Source organism: Saccopteryx leptura, chromosome 5 (genome assembly GCF_036850995.1).
Source record: "Saccopteryx leptura isolate mSacLep1 chromosome 5, mSacLep1_pri_phased_curated, whole genome shotgun sequence".
Classification (NCBI taxonomy): Eukaryota; Metazoa; Chordata; class Mammalia; order Chiroptera; family Emballonuridae; genus Saccopteryx; species Saccopteryx leptura.
The window spans coordinates 15,743,122-15,765,238 of record NC_089507.1 but is presented as its reverse complement, the minus strand read 5'-3'; the positions used below and the strand labels follow the sequence as shown (position 1 = coordinate 15,765,238).

The 22,117-nt window shown below is 43.5% G+C and overlaps 1 protein-coding gene across 1 annotated transcript in view; it reads left to right on the top strand.

The window, feature by feature from the left end:
- The window catches only part of PPARGC1A (PPARG coactivator 1 alpha), a 101,061-nt gene that overhangs the window by 3,605 nt on the left and 75,339 nt on the right, over positions 1 to 22,117 (top strand). The window contains exon 2 of the mRNA XM_066384116.1: positions 1,681 to 1,860. Within this exon, the coding sequence (XP_066240213.1) occupies positions 1,681 to 1,860 (180 nt within the window). The remainder of the gene's footprint in view (positions 1 to 1,680; positions 1,861 to 22,117) is intronic.

The following is a 22,117-nucleotide window of genomic DNA, read 5'->3' as shown; positions in this document are numbered from 1 at the left end:
GAGTTTTGATGGAGAGGATGGCCCTTTCTTTGTATTGCCTCTGTGCCTGCGATTTGGGATCTCACCGGGGCCTGCTGGGCTCAGGGAAAAACTGCAGTGATATTCAGGCACGCCCCCCACCCCCACCCTGGCTTTCCCTTCCCAACTGCTGACTCCATTACCTAGTAGCTACTTCCCAGCGTGGTGCTCGGATCACGCTGCTGCATATGACCCGTGTAATGCAGCCTGCCAGGGATGACAGGGGTGCTGGAGAACAGTATCTGCATAAAACTTACTTTATTCAAAATCTAAATGTCAGGCTGGATCTTCAGCTGTATGCCCCACTGCCGCCCGGGCGGGGGCGAGACTGCGCCATGTCCCCTGACCCCCGAAGGCCGGGCCGGGAGGGTGCCACTTCGGAGTGGGCGCCTGCTGATTTAGACACCTTGGTGCGTGGGTGGAGAATGACCCATGTCTCTGGCATCACGAGGTCCCTGCAGCAGGAAGTTTCTGTGGGGTTCTTCACAGTATGCAGGGAGGACTCAGCAGTCGAATAGCCAGTTTGAGATGAGAAGACCACCTCTTTGGTAAGGGGCCCACTTTCCTTAAAAAGCCACAGCGTGGGACAGTTAAAAGACCACCTGCTCCATGCAAGGAGGTGAAAGACAGGCCAGTTTAAGATTGCCTGAGTGACAAGCAAGCCACAGTAGAACATATTTTAAACCTATCAATATATAAAAATTATTTAAATGCCAAAGAAATGTTCCTTTGAATGCACTTACAGTTTAGGAATACATAAATGATAAAAGGTAATATAGTGGTAATGGCATGTGTTATAGTGATTTTTCTTTCTAAATGTCAGATGATCCCAATCACACTCTCTGTCTCTCTAACACACACACACACACACACACACACACACACACACACACACACACATATGCACAGCTTGCATCTCAGATATAGTGGAAGATATAAAGATCAGTTCAAAAAAAATACAATTTTTGTCCTTCATTGCAAGGAACTTGATTTTGACCTGGTTGAGATGAAGTTCAGAAGTTCATGAAAAGCCAAGTGAGACTAAAAGATTTAAATCACCATTCAAGAGAACTACGGACACGTTAGAGGACTTTGCATCATTAGCTGCTAAATGAATTATATGGATTATAATGGTTAAAAGGAGCGTGAATAGAGAAGGTTTTCCTAGTGGAGTTCTGATGTTCTATTTTTCATTTAGCAATTGTTTATTTTGTATCTGTTATGTGTGATGTCAATTGCAAGGTAAAATCAAATTTGTATCCCTCCTTCCAAAGGGATTATACTCTAAGGATAGAGTGAAATTTTGCGTATAGTTAACCAGAAAACAAGTTGAAATGTGGTTAAGGACTGTCAGAGAGAGACACAAACAAATCTAGTTGATTTCTAACTGGAAGAATCAGAGAAGGCTTTACGGAAGTGTGGATTTGGAGGTAAAATTTGGGACTGAATGGGTCAGGCCAAGTATCCTCTGGGAGCAAAGTGTGTTAAAGAATTTAGGATGTTTTTTTTTTCTAGTGACTAAAACCCTGGAAACCAGCTCTGGTGGTGTCGTTGAATTAACCAGGCTTAATTCCTATCACATGCTATTGCAGTTTAATAAATTCCTGAAGTTAATGAAAGCTTTTTTTTTTTTTTTTTTCCTTTTCCTCCTGCCTCCCGCAGTGTGCTGCTCTGGTTGGTGAAGACCAGCCTCTTTGCCCAGATCTTCCTGAACTTGACCTTTCTGAACTGGACGTGAATGACTTGGATACAGACAGCTTTCTGGGTGGACTCAAGTGGTGCAGTGACCAATCAGAAATAATATCCAATCAGTACAACAATGAGCCTTCAAACATATTTGAGGTAAGGACACCTCTTGGTGAAAATTAATTTCTCATTGAACTTGGCTTGAGCCAGACAGGCGTGATTATTGGCCTGAAAGTATAATGGCTTCTTACTTTGCTGTCCTCAAAAGACTTTTTATCACAGTTAGGTCCTTCCTATTTTGTGAAAAACAGTATTTGGAAAACACGTGGATTTTTTTTTTTTTTATTAAGACTTAAAGAGCTAAGGACCCACGACAGAGTGCATTAAACGATGTTGAAATACTAAGGGATTGTGAAAGAATCAGTGACCACGAAGAACAAAAGTCTAAACCTGTTTATCTGTTTCTCACAGAAAATGGTGCCTCATAGGAATTAATGTAAAAGAAAGCATTTTTTTTTTAAATTAAGGGATTAGATATCTACATTTCTTTGCGTTACAAAGTAGGTGAGCAATTTCTTATTTTATTTTTGATCCATACCTCTGATTTCTGTATATCTTGGAAACTTCAAACCCAACTGTTTTAATATTAATTTATAAATTAGTTAAAATCAATTGATCTTTCAGTTGTGAAAATTACCTCCCAGTCTCTATACTCTTTATTTTATAAGCCTACCGTATAATAAAGAATATTAATCTACCCCTAGCAAAGTGTTACTTTGAGGAAAAAAAGTTCTTTCTCACATGGTCAATACTCCTTTGCTAAAAATAAATGGTTTCTTATGGGACAAACATGAGTACTCTGGCAAGTAGAGTGAATAAAAGTTACCAAATCAGCCAGTTTTCAGTATCAGCATTGCCGGCATCACCATCACCATCTAATATTTTCTACCTACTATGTGCCAGACTTCATACTAAGCACATTACATTTATTTTTTTACCCACTAGCAGAGATATTTCTTATAGTTGACTATATGTTGTTGAAATCTCGAATCATTAAAAAAGCCAATTTTGCAATATTTATTGAGTTTTTCCAGCACCCAGTGCATAAAAGACAGTGAATAAATGTTCACTGAATCATTAAGAAAGCCAATTTTACAATATTGGCTGAGCGTTTCCAGCAACCAGCTCATCGGAGAGCTGGTTGAATAATGAGTGAAGGTTGGATATAGTCATGTTAAGAACAATAACAGCAGTGACAAAATGGCCAAAATTCTGGAACACTTGTGCTTGGTGGACGCCACGTCCCTCATCCCTCAGAACAACCTATTGTTTTGGAGCTGGCCTTATCACTCCCATTTCACATATGCAGACAGCGAATCCTCAGAGAGGTGAGGTGATTTCCCCCAGATCACACAGCCGACAAATAAAAGCCAGCGATACACGCCCCAAATTTATCTGACTTCCAAGTCGATATCATTGATAAAAATAGAGTAACCATGAATTTGGGTGACAGCCATCCTTTATAAAGACACATCAAGCTGCTTCTTTGCTCAATATATTTAAAAATAGAACAGAGTCTTTCAGTGTTGGTTGACATGCAGGGAGGACTAGCTGGTCAGCTGAGGTGGCTGTAGTTCTGACGACAGGGACGGTTTTATAACACGCCTGGAGCCCTGGGTGGGTCTGAGCAGAGGGCCTGCGGTGCTGGAGGGAGCGCTGGAGAAAGGAGGACGGTGGAGGAAATGCTGAAGGCTTGTGGTTAGTTACACTTTCCCAGGCTTCTCAGCCGGGTCTTCGAGAGTTCATGTGAGGACTTGGCTGGTTAGAACTGGTAAATTGAACATTCCTCATTCAGTACACTTGTCAGGTTACAGGCCCATTTTAAGTCATGCTGCATTAAATAAACAGTACTTTTGAAAATGTCCATCTCTATAGACTTCTTATCTAAAAATCAGGCTTCCCCATACTGGTGAATGCCATGCATTTTGTAGAGGATGGTTAGCAAATAAACAGGAGGCAGGGGGGAGAGGGCGTGCTGGGTGGGCTGGTCGCAGAAACGACAGCCTTCTCCATGACCCTGTGTCCCCGTATTTCGTGTGGTAGCACCTGCACGAGGCTCCCCTCGTGTCCACCTGTGGGAGATTTGGATCAGTAACTAGTTAGTTCTCGTAGGTGCTTAATCTACACAAAGACACCCTCCTATGTTTCCTTATGTAACTTTCTACCACTGATAGAGATGTTTTGAATGCTCTAAGACACAAGGTTCATTTATTTTAATCTATCACTAGGTCATTTTAAATCAGTGGTTCTTAACTGAAGGCAGTTCTGCTCCCGAGGGGACATTGAGCGGTATCTGGAGACACGTGTTATTGCTGGGACTGAGGGGGGCAGGGGATGCTGATGGTATTCAGTGGGTTGAGACCAGGGGTGCTGCTAACTCTCCTACAGGGCACAGAACAGCCCCCACCGCAAAGGACTATTTAGCTGCAAGTGACGATGTTGTTAAAGTTGAGACACCCCGTGTAGAAAAAAAGTCATTGAAAGCCCCCGTCACAAAACGCTGAAGATGAATCAATCAGGTTTCCAAGAGAAAATATAGTTAAGGCATGGGGTGTGAAGAATCAGAAACCATCTAAAACAATCAAGATGCCCAGGGCCTTGAGATGGATATGTCAGGAATTTTCTATGTGACAGACAGCAAAAGTGGCTGTTTAGAGAAATCCCCCCCCACCTCTGCCCAGTTTTCTCTGATGTCACAGAATCCATTCTTCTTTGTGCAAAGGGTAAATTCATACGTGGCAACACCGTGACAAACAGCAGCCGCTGCCCAGCACTTGCATACAGCCAAGATGCCTCTACTCTTTGCCCTCTGTTGCTAAACTCAGACATCTTTTTCTCTAACAGGAAAAAGAAAAAAAAAAAAGCGTTGGTTAAGCTTAGGTGGAATTCTAAAATCGTGTCTCCCCCTGTGAAGAAGGTCTATCTGCAGCGACATAACCCTTGAATGGCTGCAGCTCTGTGTTGCTGCTACCGAAGCCGCGTGGGTCCTGAAGTCATTTCCCAGGGCCTGTGCCTTTAAACCTTCCACAGCGGACTTCAACCTGTGCTTACCTTCCTTCCAGTTCCCAAAACCCTGCCTCATCACATTTGCGAAGGCCTTGTACTAGAGCAAGCCAAAAACAGTCACGGTCTCTGCCACCTCTGATCTGCCAATAGCGAGCCTTATCCACCTCGGGTTCCCAGCATGAAATAAGGCCCCGCCAGTTAAACCCTTTCCCCTGACTCATGGATGACTCCGCTGGACATGGATGGGACACAGGAGCAAGGGATTCTAGTGGCAGCAGAGAGAAAAGGGTGTGTAGGGCTACAGAGAGGGTAGCAGCATGTTAGAGCCCAACAAGTATATATAATAAATAGGAATTTCTTCCTTTGGCCTCTTCAAGACTTTTGAATCTAAATGTAATTTTTATGTAACTTTAGAAGGAGGAAACAATGGGGATGGGCTTGAATGTCACTGTTTGGGAAAGAATGAATTCCTGAGGTGGAGGGTGGGGGGGGGCAAGGTGTGCCGACATGCAATTGTGCATCGGTGGAGTAATTGGACACACAAACAGCGGTGTCTGCTTGCATCGCCTGTGTTTGGATGTGTAAATGCAGGCAACCAGGTTTGATTCAGACGCCACTTAGAAAAACAGGACACAGGGCCCATCCGTGCGGCCTCCCGTGAATCTCACCCATGTGTCAGGAAAACAGGATACTGTCCCTGGACTGGCTGGGAGCAAGATTTATGTTTCAGAATATTGCAACATAACTTCCTTCCCTGTGTTGCCTTTGTGCTTTGTTTGAAGGAGGAGGAGAATCAAGGAATGTTTTCACAGCGTGGCACTGTGTCGAGATTGTGTGGCCTAGGGATAGCTTAAATAGCCCAGGCCCCTTCCTGGGTCACTGTGGGCCACCTTGTCCCTGCTTTATTTTAACATCTGCTTTAATGGGCGTCTTTCAGTCGCGTGTCTGTTACTTAAGAATGCAGGTACTTGGGGTTCTTCAGAACATGGTGAATGAGAGTGTTGTTATCTCGAGGTCGTTACTCACAGTAGGTTCTGAGGCCGGACTTTGCTGGTGGGGAGAGAAGGGCTCACAGCTGTAGCCAGCATTCACATTGGGCAACTAGTCGAACCCTCTGTGAGAGTCTGACACTGTGAACTTTTATAGGATAAAAAGTAGGGGGGCAGTGTCCTGTCGGTTGTCTGTAAGAGATTCCCTCATAGGGCACCGAGGGAATGGTCCGTAAAAGCTTTAAAGAGTACTTGATCATTCCGATGGAAATGCAGATTTTACAATTTTCTTTAGACTTTCAGTTATATTCTAGTTTTTCCCTCTAAAATGGGCATATATTCTGTACTTACCAAAAAGTTAAAAAAGCAATCTTGACTATTCCATGGACTGTGAGTATTTGGGGAGCCAGGGATCTGTTTGTCTTGTTCACTGACGTTTTCCTAGACATTTTCTTAGAAAACAGTGGAAGGTTAAGTGCTCAATAAATATTTGCAGCCTAAGGAACGAGTTGACAGTCATGTAGTTATGAATGGTATAGACTGCATTAGATAATGTAAAGTTTAGCTATAAAGCACAAAGGGTCTGCTTCCTAAAGAAAAACATGTGGGAGGCCAAATGAAGAAATGTGAAGCCACTTAGCAAACAATGCGAGACACTGTGTATTTGCATATTTACATATATGTGTGTGTGCTCAATTGAAAAATAATGTACATGCCTGTTTGTGTACCTAGGGTTACTTATGTATTATATATTAACAACTGGCAGACATTACAAGACTGTGTGTATATATGTGTGTGTGTGTGTGTATATGTGTGTGTGTGTGTGTGTGTGTGTGTGTGTGTGTGTGTCCTGGTGAAGGAAGGATTGACAAGATTAATGTCACCAAGGCTGCTAAGAGAATAAGGGTGAAGTGTTTTCATAGAGGGGGTAAGGAGTCTAGGGGCTTGCTTTACTCACACTAAACTATACATTAACGGGAACACAGGAGGGGGAAATAGTACATTGGGATTTAGAGTAGGTACAAAATATAAGCTGGCCATGAGAACCCAGTTAAAAGTGTTTGGAGTTTACATGCATTGAGGTGTCATTAGAGATTATTTTTAAAGCAGCAGAGCAATGTAATGGAGATGGTATTTAAAAGCGATCATTCTGGGAGCTGTAGGAACTATGGACAAGCAGGAAGTAGGGGAAATTAGACAGCAAGCCCAGACTCCTTCCAACGCCATGCGATGCAGGTGCAGGGAAGGGACAAGGTGACAGCAGAAGGGATGGTATCCAGGGAACTAAGACTTAAAACACCTTGAAGGAAAATTCCATCAGCCCTGATGAATATGAGGTAGGTTCAGGAGGGAGGTGAAAAGAATGCTAACTCAAAAATGTTCCAAAGAGAATCAGGACTTCATGGCTACCTTCCTGGTTAACTTTCTGCTCACTTTTAGAAACTGAAGTACTTTCTTAGACTTATGAGTCGTTTTACAAAGGGCCTCTCCATCTCCCTGCTGCTTCAGGGCAGAACATATTTAACCCAATCCACAAATTTACATGGTGTCTGCTTTTTCTCACTTGTCTCTTTGGAGGAAATTCTGCAGCCTTCCCTGGTAATGAATTCCTGCTTCTGCCTGTGCCCGTGGTCAGACAGACTTTTCTATGAATGGCAAACCTCTTGGAATTTTAACAAAACAGAGAGAGAGAGAAAAAAAAATGTGCAGAAAAACCATCTCACCTTAATTTAATCATCAGGAGAATAAATTCTGCTTTGTTATGTGGAGAGACAGAATTAATTTACAATAATCACTTTTTTCAAGATTTCTGGAATTTCCAATTTGCAATCAATAAATGTTTGTCATTTAAATTAAATTTACGGCCCACAGCCAGATTTTTGCCACACTTGGTAATGACACTTATGGAGAACATAGACTTCAAGTAAGAAAATAATAGCCATTTAAGTGGGGAGATAATTGGCTGTAACATAAGAACATTGAAGAATGTTGAAACTCATGGAGACTTATGGAGTATTTTAAAAATTTATGTTGTACTTATCTTTGCATTTGTAGTCTACCACAAAATTTCCAATTCTGGATATAAATCAGTTAGATGTTCATCCTACAGAGTCACAAATCAGGAAGCAACAACCTGACCCAGCCTGGGTGCTGCTTTAGTTGCAAATTCTACTGTCGGCTTATCTCACAGGGAGTCTACATAGTTTTGTTCGTTTTGTGTGTGTGTGTGTGTGTGTGTGTGTGTGTGTGTGTGTGTGTGTGTGTGTTCATCACACCTCTGTTAAAGACCTTTTTAGACCTCTTGGCTTGATAACATCTGCCTTATCTTGAGAACATCTGGTTTATCACCCTATTTCTTCCCCGCCGTTATGCTGACCACTGGAAAAATATGGCTTGGGAGTCCTGACCCACAGCGTTCTGTCTGCTGGCGTCAGTCCCTACGAATAAATAGCAAGTCACAGGATGCTGGTTACACGGCCATCTTTCACCACCACTTACTTTGCTGGCAGTTGCTTTTGTGAATATAGGTTGTGGTTTGAAAGGATGAGGTTGGCTGCTTTTATTTTTTTTTTAATGGAACTGATCCAGTTCTTAGCCATTTTGCAGTTTGGAACGTGAGAATCTATATGTTTAACTAGACACAATGATTGTAGAACATACTATTTTGTGCCCTTCTGGTTAAAGACGGACTATTTCGTGTCACAGACTGTGGGCGCTACAGGAAATAGGTGAGCCGTTTGAGGAGTCGGTCTCAGGCTACCCCCACCTCCTGGACTCTCCAATAGATCTTCTAATAAACATCGCTTCCGCTGGAGATCTTTGAAGCCAGGAAAGGGGAGACGCACATTCACAAGGAGGAAAACTTGGAGAGGAATCAGGAGAAGAGAGGCTCATTGCCTCTTGGTTTATTTCATAGATATCCATCTACATTAAAATCATCAGGAATCAGGGTCCTGCACGGGACAGACCGTCTGTCTGTAGAGCAACTGTGTGTGCTTGCGTAGTAGCCTTACACATATAAGGTATCTGTTCGTCCCCGTCCCCTATCTATATGTGCAATGTCGTGGAAACACAGCCCAGCAGATGGCTCACCTCTGAATGAGACCCACACTCAGAGCAGATAACAACGTGAACATTGGAGACTGCCTTGCGAAGCCAAGTTGTTCCTCCTCTGCTCCCTACCCTAGACTTGATATTCTTAGCAAGGTTAATTTCCCTATAATTATGTGCCCATTCCTTTAGCAGTGAAAACTTTTATTGTGGGTTTTATAAAATGAATTGCTTGTGGAGTAAAACCATTCTGTAAGGACCTTTTATTTCCCCCTCCTTCTTTAACCTCTCAGGTCACTTCCGAGACTGCGCGCTGAGGTCTATGGTCTGAAAGCAAAGCTGGATACAGTGTTTTACTGTAACCTGCCAGAGATGGTGAATTATAAGCGGCTGGAAAGAGAGCAAGGGAGAGGGGAGAGAGCTACACAATGAAATACATGTTCATATTCTTGGCAAGGGCAAAATTTTACGAAGACAAATGACTTCTTCTCTTATACGCCATTTGTCCCAAAACAGTGATGGGAGATATTTTTGTGCCTTTTCCGTCCCAAAATAATATAATAATTTGCATAGTTTCAGATTCTAAACACTAATATTTTGTAGACCTGCCCATCTCCATTACTACTGCGAGTTATTCATTCAAGGTTTGCGGCAGGACAGATTAATGAATGACCAGATCTTGTGTAAAGTGACTTGGCCTGACTTTTAAACAACTACCTTCTTTCTCTCTCTCTCTCTCTTTTTTTTTTTTTTTTTTTTTGGATGGTCTTGTGATTGGTGTTAATCAGCTCTAGAGACCAAGCCTCTTCTAGAGCTGTTTTTTTTTCCCCAGAAGTTAACTTCCTAAAGTATTTCTCCTACTTTTTAATTCTCTTCCAAACTTCTGCTCTGGGGCAGTCAGTTCAAGGAGGTCCAAGCAGGCTGGGAAGGCAGGAAGGAAGGAGGAGACCCGGTTGCTAAATCCTTGGTGGCCCATGCCCTGCCCTGTGCCAAATCAGCGTGGTTTATCAGAGTCCTGTCTTTAGCACAACAGAGTTCAGCGTGAGCTCCTTGGTGTTCCTCACTCAGCAGGCAGAACTGGAGCTCTGAACTTTGAAGGGGACCCTCAGAGCTATTTGCAAAGTGCTGGTGCTTAGTGAATACTGAATTACATTTAGGAAATAGTCTACTGCTAGCAGTTATACTTCATTTTTATTCTTGACACAGACACCTAAATCAGAGAACAGTAACATTTCAGAGATTATGGAAGCAGTTTGGGTATGTTCCAACACTATAATAGGATCAGAATTTTAAGGCCTTTTGTATTATTACCAATAGTCACTTAGTTTCTACTGCAGTGTACTTTGTAGGGAATTACAGCTTTTACTAAAAAGATTAAAACGCTATTATGCAAATGATTGCAGTGTGTTATTATGTTTACAAATTAACATCCATGGCTCAACACACAAATTAACTAACTATTTTATCTACGTTATTAAGGATTTAATAAATAACTGTTAATAAAAATGGGTAGCCTGGAACACTTAATAGGAAACAGTTGTGATTTAACACAGAACCCGAGCACTGTGTTTAACGTTCTAGGTGATCGAGAAGTAACGTTGAGTGAAAGCCCAGAGAGGGACTGAGGCCGTGCGAACGGCAGGGAAGCTTGTCAGAAGCGCTGACCACCGTGAACTTAATAGCTCCAGGCGAACATGTACAGTGGGCAGCATATCAATAAATCTAAGCAGAGCACGCACACACTCTTCAATTAATAAGTCGTTCCCTGAAATGATAATTGCCCTCCGTGACACGTTTGATACGTTCCATACACGCCGAGAATACTTGACATTATTCTGAAAGGGAGCTCGGAGCAAATTCTGCTGGGGTGCGTGGGATTTAGCCGAGGAATATCGCCGGGTGATAACAGAGGAGGAGGCGAGGTTCAGACTAAGATGGCTTTACAAACAGGCTGCCGATTGCTATTCCTGGCTGCTGCTCAGGAGAGATCATAAACGCCGGGAGATAAGAACCGCCAAGGTCCCTGAGAAATGAACGTATGTGATTATGTTATCATGGGGGTTGGCTTTACTAGACAGACCAACAACACCTTGACTTCAGTCCAACAGGAAAAGTAGAAAGAAATGCAGATATTTGGAGAGCAAACTTCGTTAGAATGGGGAAGTTCCTAAACACGATAATTAAAATGTTTCAAAAGATAGCCAGGATTCTGGTCACTGAATCCTTTTCTAGATCTTAAAACAAGAGCGAAGGGTGTCACTTAATATTAAGCAAACAAACACACACACAAGGAGACAAAAGAGCATTACTAAAAATCCTGCAGAAAACTTCACGTATGTTTCAAAAGCTTTGCATTTATTTTTCTGAATAGTCAGATAAAGAAGTTGAAGACTCCTATATACACAATAGTCTTTTCTCAGGTCAACCTAAAAAAACAAATCATTAAATTAAATAATAAATAAATAAATAAACCATTACCTTTTCAGTTCTCCCTGTGGTAGGCAACTCACTGGAGCATTTTAGCAAGACTACCTGGGTGAACTTAAGGAACAGAGCAGCAGGGGAGTGACCACAAACTTGGTCAAGGTTGGGACCCTTGCACACAATACAAGCAATTTATTTCGCACCGAATAGCAGTTCTGTTGTCGGAAAACTACTTATGCAAATTTTTGATATCTAACTTGAGCAAGGCGCCTGTTCCTTCCTCTCCTCTCACATTTGGAGAAATTGTATTGTTCTCGACTCCTCCAAATCTGTCCTTGTGGAAGCAACAGACACTTGCAAATTGGCCGAAGCTCGCTAAGAGAAAGAAAGGGAGTGGGGAGAGAAGTGGAGGACAAGACCTGGCCAACACCAGTTGTGGGGACAGCTTACGACCTGATGGTTTGTGGCCTTGTCCCGTTCCCAGGCACCTGATCAGGAAAGTGCTACAGTCCTGTACAAAGGCTTTCTAGAGTCTGACCGGGCAGTGGAGCAGTGGATAGAGCGTTGGACTGGGATGCCGAAGATCCAGGTTTGAGACCCTGAGGTTGCCAGCTTGAGCGCGGGCTCATCTGGTTTGAGCAAAAGCTCACCAGCTTGGACCCAAGGTCGCTTGCTCGAGCAAGGGGTTACTCGAGTCTGCTGAAGGCCCGTGGTCAAGGCACGTATGAGAAAGCAATCAGTGAACAACTAAGGTGCCACAACAAAAAACTAGTGATTGGTGCTTCTCATCTCTCTCCGTTCCTGTCTGTCTGTCCCTGTCTATCCCTCTCTCGACTTTCTCTCTGTCCCTGTAAAAAAACAACAACAACAACAAAACAAAGGCTTTCTAGAGCATGTGACAACATTCCCCTGACACGAGCAAGGTTTAAGGTACTTGCTGTAACTTTACACAGTACGGTGGAGATGTGTGTGTGTGTGTGTGTGTGTGTGTGTGTGTGTGTGTGTGTGTACACATTCACGTTCTTTTTTTCTAAAGAAAAAGACAGTGATACTTGCCATAGAAGGGTGGTAAAATAATTAGTCCAGCAGACAAATGTCTTGGCCCATGTTTAAACAGAGCTTTAAGGACACAGTGTTCCCAACAGTCACATATCTAAATACAAACCAGTGTCAGCTGCCATGCAGACCAAAATGTAATAGCTTGCTTTCACATAGGTCATCGTCAACCCGTTTTGGTCACAGTCACACTGCACATCTGTTTCTGCACGCTGAAGCTTCTTAAGGTAGCATTTGGACCTCCTAAGAACACAAACAACCAAGCTATAAATTGCCACTGCTGGAGTTATTTTGAATAAGTGTATACTGTTTCATATTTATAATGGTGAAGCTTCATAATATTCACAGTGAATATATAACACCGATCAGTTCAACAAGCATGAAATTGTATGTTGTCAACTTGTCACATAAATAGAGCCATATTCTGGGCTTGCGATAATGTTGAACTAACGTTCCCCCCCCCCCCCCCAGAATTGTCGAGAGGGTCACAGAAACGTGGGGAGGTAGCACTTCCTTTGGGCAGATAAACCGTCAGAGCTATTGTAAAGTTGATACTACTGTTGATGAATTCCTTTCCCCTCCCTCTCTACAGCGCTCGCTTTTCTTGGGTGAATGCTAATTGGCTAATCTGGGGTGTTTCTTCTGTCATCCCATCGTATCATTTTCAGCCAGTGCTGGGAGCCTTTTTTGGGTTGTGTATGTGTGAGTAGCTTCTTTTGTTCTCCTTTAAAACAATATTTTGGTGGGGTTTTTTTTTTCCTTCTATTCTTGTAGTGCAAATCAGTGCTAATTGTCATGAAATTCTCTAACTCTTCTCTGAAAACCTCCTCATTGCATTTGCAGTTAATTCTTAATTTGTTACCTGAACACTCTTCAGTGAGAGCTGGGCATTTCAGTTGAACTTTCCCACAGTGAGAATTTAGAGAGACTCAGGAAAGAAATTATTGAACCAAATGGGCAACTGACAGAAAGGAGGAAGGGGGAGAAAGATGAAAGGTGGTCACGAGGAGCTGGGGCGTGGCTTTGCAGAGGGCGTCTCCCCAGGGTTGATGCTTCTGCACCCGAGGCATGAAATGGATGCCAAGTATTTTTTCACTTTTGAGAAATTCTTCGATGTGTTCAGATCCTCCACGTCTTCCTTTTGAGATGGCCTGAAGACAGAAGGTGCTGCAGCCTGTACCTGTGCTTGTGTCGATGAATCGGGTTCAGTGGCTAACTGTAACCCTGCAGGACAGCACTGTGGAATGCAGTAGTCACGGGGGTGATTACTAACACTGGTCCCTTCGTCCCATATCACTTGTGGAAGGGGCTCACATTTTCTCCCGTGGGAAGTGACTCGGAGGACCAGAGGCCCTGCTGGTCTCCCATTTTTTGCAGATTTCCCCAGGTGTTCATGCTTCTGACTTTTTTAAAAGCTTTTCTGTTCTTTCACTGGTTTATTTACCCATTCATCTATCTATATGGCCGGCCATCAGTGTGCTCATGGTCTTGCCCGTGTCTGGGGACACCGTGGTTAGAAGGTGACACAGATCGCAGCTCCATGAAGCTCATGGCATCTGATGAAGATAGACCTTTAACCTCAAGTGAGTTAGGTGCTCTGACGGAGGGAGTGAAGCAGGGACTTCCCCACCTGCCCATTGCCCTGGTCATCACAGGTATTTTGGCCCATCTCCGCATTGGCACACATGTCGTCTTCGGCAGCGCATTCCCCTTGAAGTGGAAGTTGCCCGAGACCATTTCTCTGAGCTCCTGGGACCTTCTCTTCCAAACCTAGAGCACAGACGTAGGGTCCCACACATGCGGGCTGCTGCACTGTGTCCTCCACCTAGGCTATTGGTGACAGCGGCAGTTTGCTCCTTGCCCTTGCGGAGGGAAGACAAGAGGGGGGCGGCCTCAGGGAAGAGAGCAAGGCTGTGAGCAGAAACTTCTTTAAACAGCCTGCAAGACTGATGTGACTACAACATGGCACCCTGGCCACGTTTCTGGGGATCCCTTGGGAAAAACGGTGTTGTACCTTTTTAGACCTGTTGGCCTTTCTCTCTGAGACGGTATTTCAGTCCAGGTGGAAGGGCTGACATGCTTCTTGCCTACACGTGACATCCTAAACATGTGGCTTTTCTATCTCTTGGAGCTTTCTTCTCATGGTCTCATGGGACAGTCTTACACAGGGCCAGTCCTGTTCCCTGGATGGAGGCATGCTATCTCACTCTTTCCGGTCGTTACACCTCTTCTGAGCCTAAGTCTGATAGGTCGCTTTGGCTTTCCTGTAACACTCCAGCTTACATCTCCTCTCCCCAGTCCTTTCTGAGAAGTTTATCTCTGCTTTTGAATGGTGCTTACATAGGGAAAATCGTTCCTCTATTACAGGCATGCCCTTGGTTTTTCCATGGGCTCTCGGCCTAAGGACATTAGCTTCCCTGGGTGCCATGTCATTTGTTCAGATGAGAAGTAGGAGCTTCTGTATTCCAGACATAGTTGTTCCGGGTGTCCAGGGATCCCCTGCCAACTCAGATTCTGTCCAGAAGTGTTCTCATGTCAGGATCCTCTTGTGTCTCGCCAGCACATGCTTTGAGAAGACACCCTGCTCTCCTCTGAGCTGCGTAAATCAGCCTGGCTTTCCCTTTCAGGCAGTGCTGCTTAATGGGCAGCCTCACCTTCTGTTCCCACCAGAGAGAAGTCCCGGCACATGCCGGAGCATCTGAACAGGGCCATGCTGCACGCACTCTATGACTTCTTTTTCCTGCCATCGGTCCCCAATTCTGCGTGCAACAGATTTGAGAGTTGCATTAGGTCACAGTGCCACTTTCTAGCTGCTCTAATCCTATCACCAGCCAGTCCCGGCATGTAGCTGAGGTGGCTGCTCCTGTCCTGAAGGAATTTGTGTCAATTTCTCCTGGGACGAATCTACTCTGAAGCGCTTTGCAATATTTGCTCCGACCTAAAGTTTCAACGGAGGCATTCTGTCCAGCAAAACCCGACGGATTTTGTGTTCAGATGCATTAGGAGATCACTGACTGCTGCCTCTTGGCAGATGACTGAGTCCAGCGATCCATGAAGCGTGATCTGCGCTCGGTTTAATTGGTCTGTGAATGGCAAATGGGGTTTTTCTCTGAGTAAGCAAAAGGCAAGACACCCTGGGACGGTACTGTGTGACCTCACTGCTGCCTCGGTGGTGGTTGGTGGGACAGAAAAGCCAAACGCGGATTCCCATGTTTTCCCTTTCGTTGCTGGTTTACTTTTATTTCCAGCTACATTTTTTATTTTTTTTTACAGCCAAAGGAAAAGATGTATGTTCCGTAGATAAGGTGTATTTTTTACTTTATCACAGTGGTTATTTTTATAATTTGTAGGAGTAGACCTCATTTTCTCTGACCGTTATTAACAGTGTTATTAATTGTCTGGAATATAGCTGAGAAATGCACCATTTGTAAAAACGTCTCTGCGGAGCCCAGCCAGAGGCAGAAAAATCGTCCCCTGAAACTTACTGCGTTTCTTCCCAGACAAGCTTCCCCCGCCCGCACTGACACATGCTTCCTTTGCTCTTCCTTATAGTTTTAAGCAATCTAGTTATCTGTTTCCCAAGCACATGAGAGATAAGAAGAAATAATTTAGGAAATTAAGGAGAGGAGCTGGTAAAGCTCATAGTAGAGATGGCAGAAGGAAGTGGGCCCTCACCCAAAGAGACGAAGCTCAAAACTAACAAAAGCACACAGACCCTCAAAATAGGGCTGTCGGGGCCATTTTGTTTGAGAGCAAATAGCCTTCTATCTCTCAGGGCTGTATTTCTAAAGGGCTCCCTACAGTTATTTTACAATATCACAGAGAGCTACAGAAATAAATTTTTACAGGTTTTTTTTTTTTTTTTTAAATTTAGATGAGGGAACTATGTAAATGATTCTAAAACCTTTTCATTAAATGCTTTTATTAAAAAAATAATTGGATGTTTAAGCGAATCCATTTCTGCATTCATCTGCACAAATGCCTTTGGAGATGAGGGCGGGGCGATGGGACACGAACAGGGCAGGCGCACTGATACACATTCGCTTACATAGTGCTCAGAGATGTTGTGCGGACTCCCAATAGCATCCTGGAAGTCTTTCCCAGGTAGCGGTGCTGAATGCAAAAATGCTCCACAAAATGTGGAACTTGCTTGAATGATCCATTAGTTTACTTCCTCCCTTAAAATATACAGCTCTTAAATCTCCTCTGGCAGAGATCACTGATTTTTTTTTTCTTGTCAATAGTAAATACAGACCATTCATTGGTCAAGACAAATGCAGCTCAGCAGAGTTACACTTAAAAGTAACTTCCCCACATTACTTTTGAATGAAATTACTTTCCACCTTTGCTGCTTTCCTAACTAGTCCCCAAATAAACCGCCACCCCAACAGTGCATAATTCACATGTATGCAGTCATTTGGAGCTCACTCAATTGTAATATTGGTAAGATGAGTAATTCCTCCTTCTTTCCTATTTTATTTGACGAGACTTATAAATAAATCACAAACTTTAGCAACTGCAAAATAATCGCTAAAATGTGCTGCTTGGTTTTAGGTAAAGATTTTAGATAATGTACAGAATTGAGTTCCATAAATCTAATTTCTGTCTAGAAACCCAAGGAATGCTATAATTGTGTCCGCTTTACCCAAACTCCCTCACCTTGTTCTGTCACCTTTCACCTGAGGGGAGAGAATGGACAGCTTGGCTTTCTCTACACAGACCCCGAGCTTTGGTAGGTGATGACCCCTCATTAATATTCAAACTTCGGCCATTTCAAAGAATGCTGTCGGCTGTGACTTGTGTGAGCAGCCCGGCTCCCCACGGTACTTTCTCACGTTTATCTTTTGTACGGAGGCATTTGTGTCTCTCTTCATGTCCCTTTCAGGAGTAATTCTCCCCTTGTTCAGTTTTTTCCTTCCGCTTTATGGCTGTCATAATAGCCCCTGATACAGTCAGCCAGCATTGACCCTGTCCATCACTCACCTCTGAGCTATTCTTGAACCAGCGGATGGTCCCTGGGTGACCAGATTAATTGTGCCGGTGGTAAGCCTTTCCACCCAACCTTTCATCCAGGAACATAAAAGCTGATTCCAGGCTGTGCGTGAGGCTGCTGTCCTGCCATCTCATGTCCCTCTATGGAGCCCAGCAGCGGAAGGGAGGGTATCAATGCAAATTAAGTGCAGAGGCAGGGACAGAGAACGGTGTGCAGTTGGCCATGATCAGAAATGAAATCTGTCCTCCTTTGAGTGCCAGTGGAAATACGTCGTGAGTGGTAAGAGTCCAAAGGAAATTTTCCACAGACATCATTTCCATAAACTGCATTAGAACAATGAGCTATTCTAAAGGCTAATTGTTTTGGTCTGGGTTCAGTTGAAGCTTTTGCCAGGCAAAGGATAAACTATTAGGTCGCTAAATTTAGGATACTATCTGGGGTGCTCTTGGGCACAGAGTGAGTGTTTATTGTCACATGAGCAAAAGAGCACCTTTTCCTTTGGGGAAGGCCTTTACATTGTGGTTGTAGTTGTGTAAGAGGTAGTATTCTGGCTGTGGCCCTCAGGCAATAGTGCGAATCGTGTGAGGGAACGGGTGTGCCATAGCTGATGCCTCAGCACCTCCTCGTTGCCTAATGTGATTCCGTGCACATTGGAACTCTACCTTGATGTCTGTTAATGTATGGATTTGTAGTGGTTCTGCCAGATTGAGAGAAAGGGCGAGAGAGAGAGAGAGAGAGAGAGAGAGAAATGATAGATTATAGATAGATAGATAGATAGATAGATAGATAGATAGATGATAGATAGATAAGAGAGAGAAAGAAAGAGAATATGACCTTTTTGGCCATTCAGACCAATCTTACTAAAAATAAGACATACCAAAGTTCTGAGAGCATGTTCTCTAAGAAATGGATGGTAAACAGCCAACAATGACAGCAGTATGTTGTGTGACTGCCAGGGTGTCTGTGGGCTTACCTTCTAAGTCACTGAGGAGACTTGCTGCTCAGATGAAAATCTAGGGGTGGGTTGGATGGCGGTTCTGAGACCCGTGACTGTGTTCAGCCAATGTGCGTTGGCACGTGAAAGCACCACCATATTTCCATAGTTGCCATTGAGCATTCACTCCTTTTCCCTACAGAAGAGGAAACATTTTTCACACTCAGTGAAGAGCTAAAGACCATATTTCCATAGTGGCCATTGAGCATTCACTCCTTTTCCCTACAGAAGAGGAAACATTTCTCACACTCAGTGAAGAGCTAAAGACCATATTTCCATAGTGGCCATTGAGCATTCACTCCTTTTCCCTACAGAAGAGGAAACATTTCTCACACTCAGTGAAGAACTAAAGACCATATTTCCATAGTGGCCATTGAGCATTCACTCCTTTTCCCTACAGAAGAGGAAACATTTCTCACACTCAGTGAAGAACTAAAGACCATATTTCCATAGTGGCCATTGAGCATTCACTCCTTTTCCCTACAGAAGAGGAAACATTTCTCACACTCAACAAAGAACTAAAGAATAGGTTCTTTCTAGGTTTTCGGAAATCAGAGTAGCTCTGCCTCTCTACAAGGAGCCCGCTGTTACCTGGGAACTCTTGAAAATGCATGACCACAGGTTCCCAGTATACTGTTCTCATAACTGCCTAACCAGCTTTGCCTTTTCCAATGCATCCAGACTCCACATTTTTGCCAATATGTTGTTGTTGTTATTGTAGTTCTCTTGTCAGAAATTATAATACAAAGAATTTACCTCTTGTGGAGGTGACTACATGATTGAACACATTTGCTACACCATCATTTTATGGTAATTACCTGGAATCTTGGAAAATCAAGCACTGTAAGAAGTGGTGAGGTGGTGAAGGATGGCTCGTCTGCCAAGGCGTTTGGGCTTTTCAGCAGTTGTGAATGTTTGGGGCCTTGCTTTCATTTATAGGCAAGGATCATAGAAACCAGGGTACAAAAAGAGAAAAGAGAGAGGATCCCATTAACCCAAATTTCTTTCTGTTTTTTGTAGAGCAGTTGAATGCCTGGTCATCCATGCTATTTTAGCAAAGGCCTTGATGAGTTGTCTTTGTTAGAACAGTTTACCCAGCCCAGGGCTACAAGCTGACTCTAGTGTTATATTCATTATGCTATTATATAGGATGCTCTAATACAGGGGCTGATTTTATTAACTCTTAACTGACCTGCTAATTAAAGAGCACCAACTATGTGCCAGGCACCAACTGAGGTGGTCATAACACAAAGAGGTATTATGTCTATAATTCTTAAGACAGAGGAGTTGGCTGTCTGGTGAAAAAGACAGACCTCAACAACTGATTCTAAGGGAGGGGGATGAATTCGGGGGTGAAGTTAGAACTGAAGCGCCTTGAAGACACAGCAGTACGAACGTCCCTGAAACGGCGAGGAGAGAGAATTGATCCGCTGTCAGTACATTGTTTATTCACGAGGCTCTACCACATGGGAAATTAAACAGATGCTTATTTATTTATAAAATGTAGCAAACTGTGTTTCTCACCTCTTAGGGGGAAGATAGAAGGGTCAAGAAAAAAGATGCACATAGTAGGCTCCTCATCACATCTGCTCATGAATCTGCCTTCTAATGAGCCCTGTACGCTGGACACCTAGCAGTCTTCCACCTCATTAGACTTTAACAAAAGCAGCAGAGGGAAGGAAATAAGAGGCCTTCCTCAGTCAAGCACCCCAGGGGGCGATATCTCTCATAGCAAATGTGACAAATTGAGTCAGAAATGAATTCAATAGTCAGCTACCACCAGCCAAACTTTGGAAAAAAAAAAGCCCCAAAATGACTAAAAATGGAAACATATTCCAGTTATCTGCATTCACAGTACAGAACAAATTTGGTTGTATTTAAGATAATTCTCTAGTACCTGCTATTTTTAGCTCAGGGGTAAGCTCCTTTAAGAGCCTTGCCACGTTGCGTCCTTTAACCTGGCCTAACGAACTAAGCCAATAAGCTGTCTGATTTCCCCCGTCCGTCCAGGAGGAAGAGAGATAGCTAAAACAAACCATTTGCGGGGAAAATGTTCGGCCTATCTGGTATTAAGAGCTTTTTTCATATAGATTTTTAAAACATCCCAATATTAAGTGTTGCCTGTCAGACACCAAAATGTCAAGCTTTGCTGTTTGGAAATTGTAGGCTCACGGTTATAAAAAGAAGATTTTATAGGCCCAGTCTAATGGAAATAAACATTACTCCATTACCTTCAGTAAAACCAAATCTTTACAGTTCAAGCTATCATTATTAATGTCTATGAGAAGAAAGAAATGTTTCCAGAGGGTTTATTTATTTATTTTTTTAAGCAAAGAAAGACCAGAGAGCTGTACCATAGCAAATGAAAGTTTTCTTAAAGCTTTCTCCTTGGTGACTTTGCAGTGTGTAATTTAAAAGCAGAAAGCAAAGAAAATGCAGTTTTAAAACACTCGGCTGGCTGGGCCCAGTATCCTTCTTTCTTACATATTAACAACCCTTCTTGAGACTATTATGCTGTCAATTCTTGTCTGTCTGTCTCTATATAGTATATACAAACAACTTTATCAGCCCTTGATCGTGCACAACCATCTTGGCATGTGTGTATGTGTGTGTGTGTGTGTGTGTGTGTGTGTGTGTGTGTGTGTTTGGAGGCTAGTGAGCTCTAGGTCTGAGCTGTTTCAGCTTAAATCCTATAACCACAGGTGTGGATTACAACATATAATGTATTGTCATCTACTCTGTTCATCAGAAACAATGCCGCTTATCAGCAAAGTTTAGTTGACCAATTGACTGAAATTCTGAAGACTCAGTACGGGATGGATTTTAGCCTTGATAGGTGCTCCCAGTCAATAGCCAGATATTTATTGAGTGCAATAAATAGCCAGATGTTTATTGAGTGCATATTATATGCACGCTGTTGTGCCAGATGTGGCGGGGGGGGGGGGGTGAAGAAAGGTATTTAAAGCAGGACCTCAGTCAAGAAGCCTTGTCACCGAATTGCCCAAGTCAGATGCCCATGCTTGTGGAGTGGCAGTCAGGGAAGTCCAAGGCGTTCGTAGAGATCCTGCTATGTCTCAGGCACCCTACCTCGGTCTTCTCTCTTACTCAGTGACTCTACCTCAATCACCAGCCTTCTCATAAACATTTTATTGGGCCCCTGCAAACTGCTGATCACTACCCTTGGTTATGCATGGTTTCTGGCCTCCCACAGATTAGGAATTTAGGAGTTAGTATTTAACCAGAACTCAGATTTCCAGCTTTCCACTGCTTCTTCTCAATGTCTGGAGGGTGGCATTGGTTTTCTCTCTATCAGGAAACCTGGGAGCCACTGGCTAGTTGCATAGCCATCTCCAAAGATGTCCTTGCTTTATTGAGATGCTCTGTTGAATGTTCAGTGATCAAATGGTGCCTCTTTCTGCGGAGAACGGTGGAGCTATGGGCCTGTGTCGCCCTGCAGTTGCTGCCTGCTGCTGATGAGGTGTTCGTCGCCCTGCAAGCCGGCTCCTGATCTTTTGTCCCCTTTAAGATCGGCTGTTAATCTTTAGCGCAGGCTGACTCTGCAGCACCGTGCCCACCGGTTGCCTAACTTCTTGTTTGTGTGTTCTCAGGGATCAGAAACCAGCCTGCTGTTTTTCCCCCAAACCGTGCCCCTTGGGGTCACTGCCTCTGTCTCTCTGTCCTTTGTTGTCCATGTTCAGTCTGTTGCTAAGGACTTCCTTCTTGTTCCTGGATGAATGTTCTCCTTTTTCCCCAGTCATTTTTTTTTTTACACCCTCACTGACTTGTACTGAGGTGATCGCGGCCTCTTTCACTGCCTCCCTCTGCCCCCCATCCGTGTTC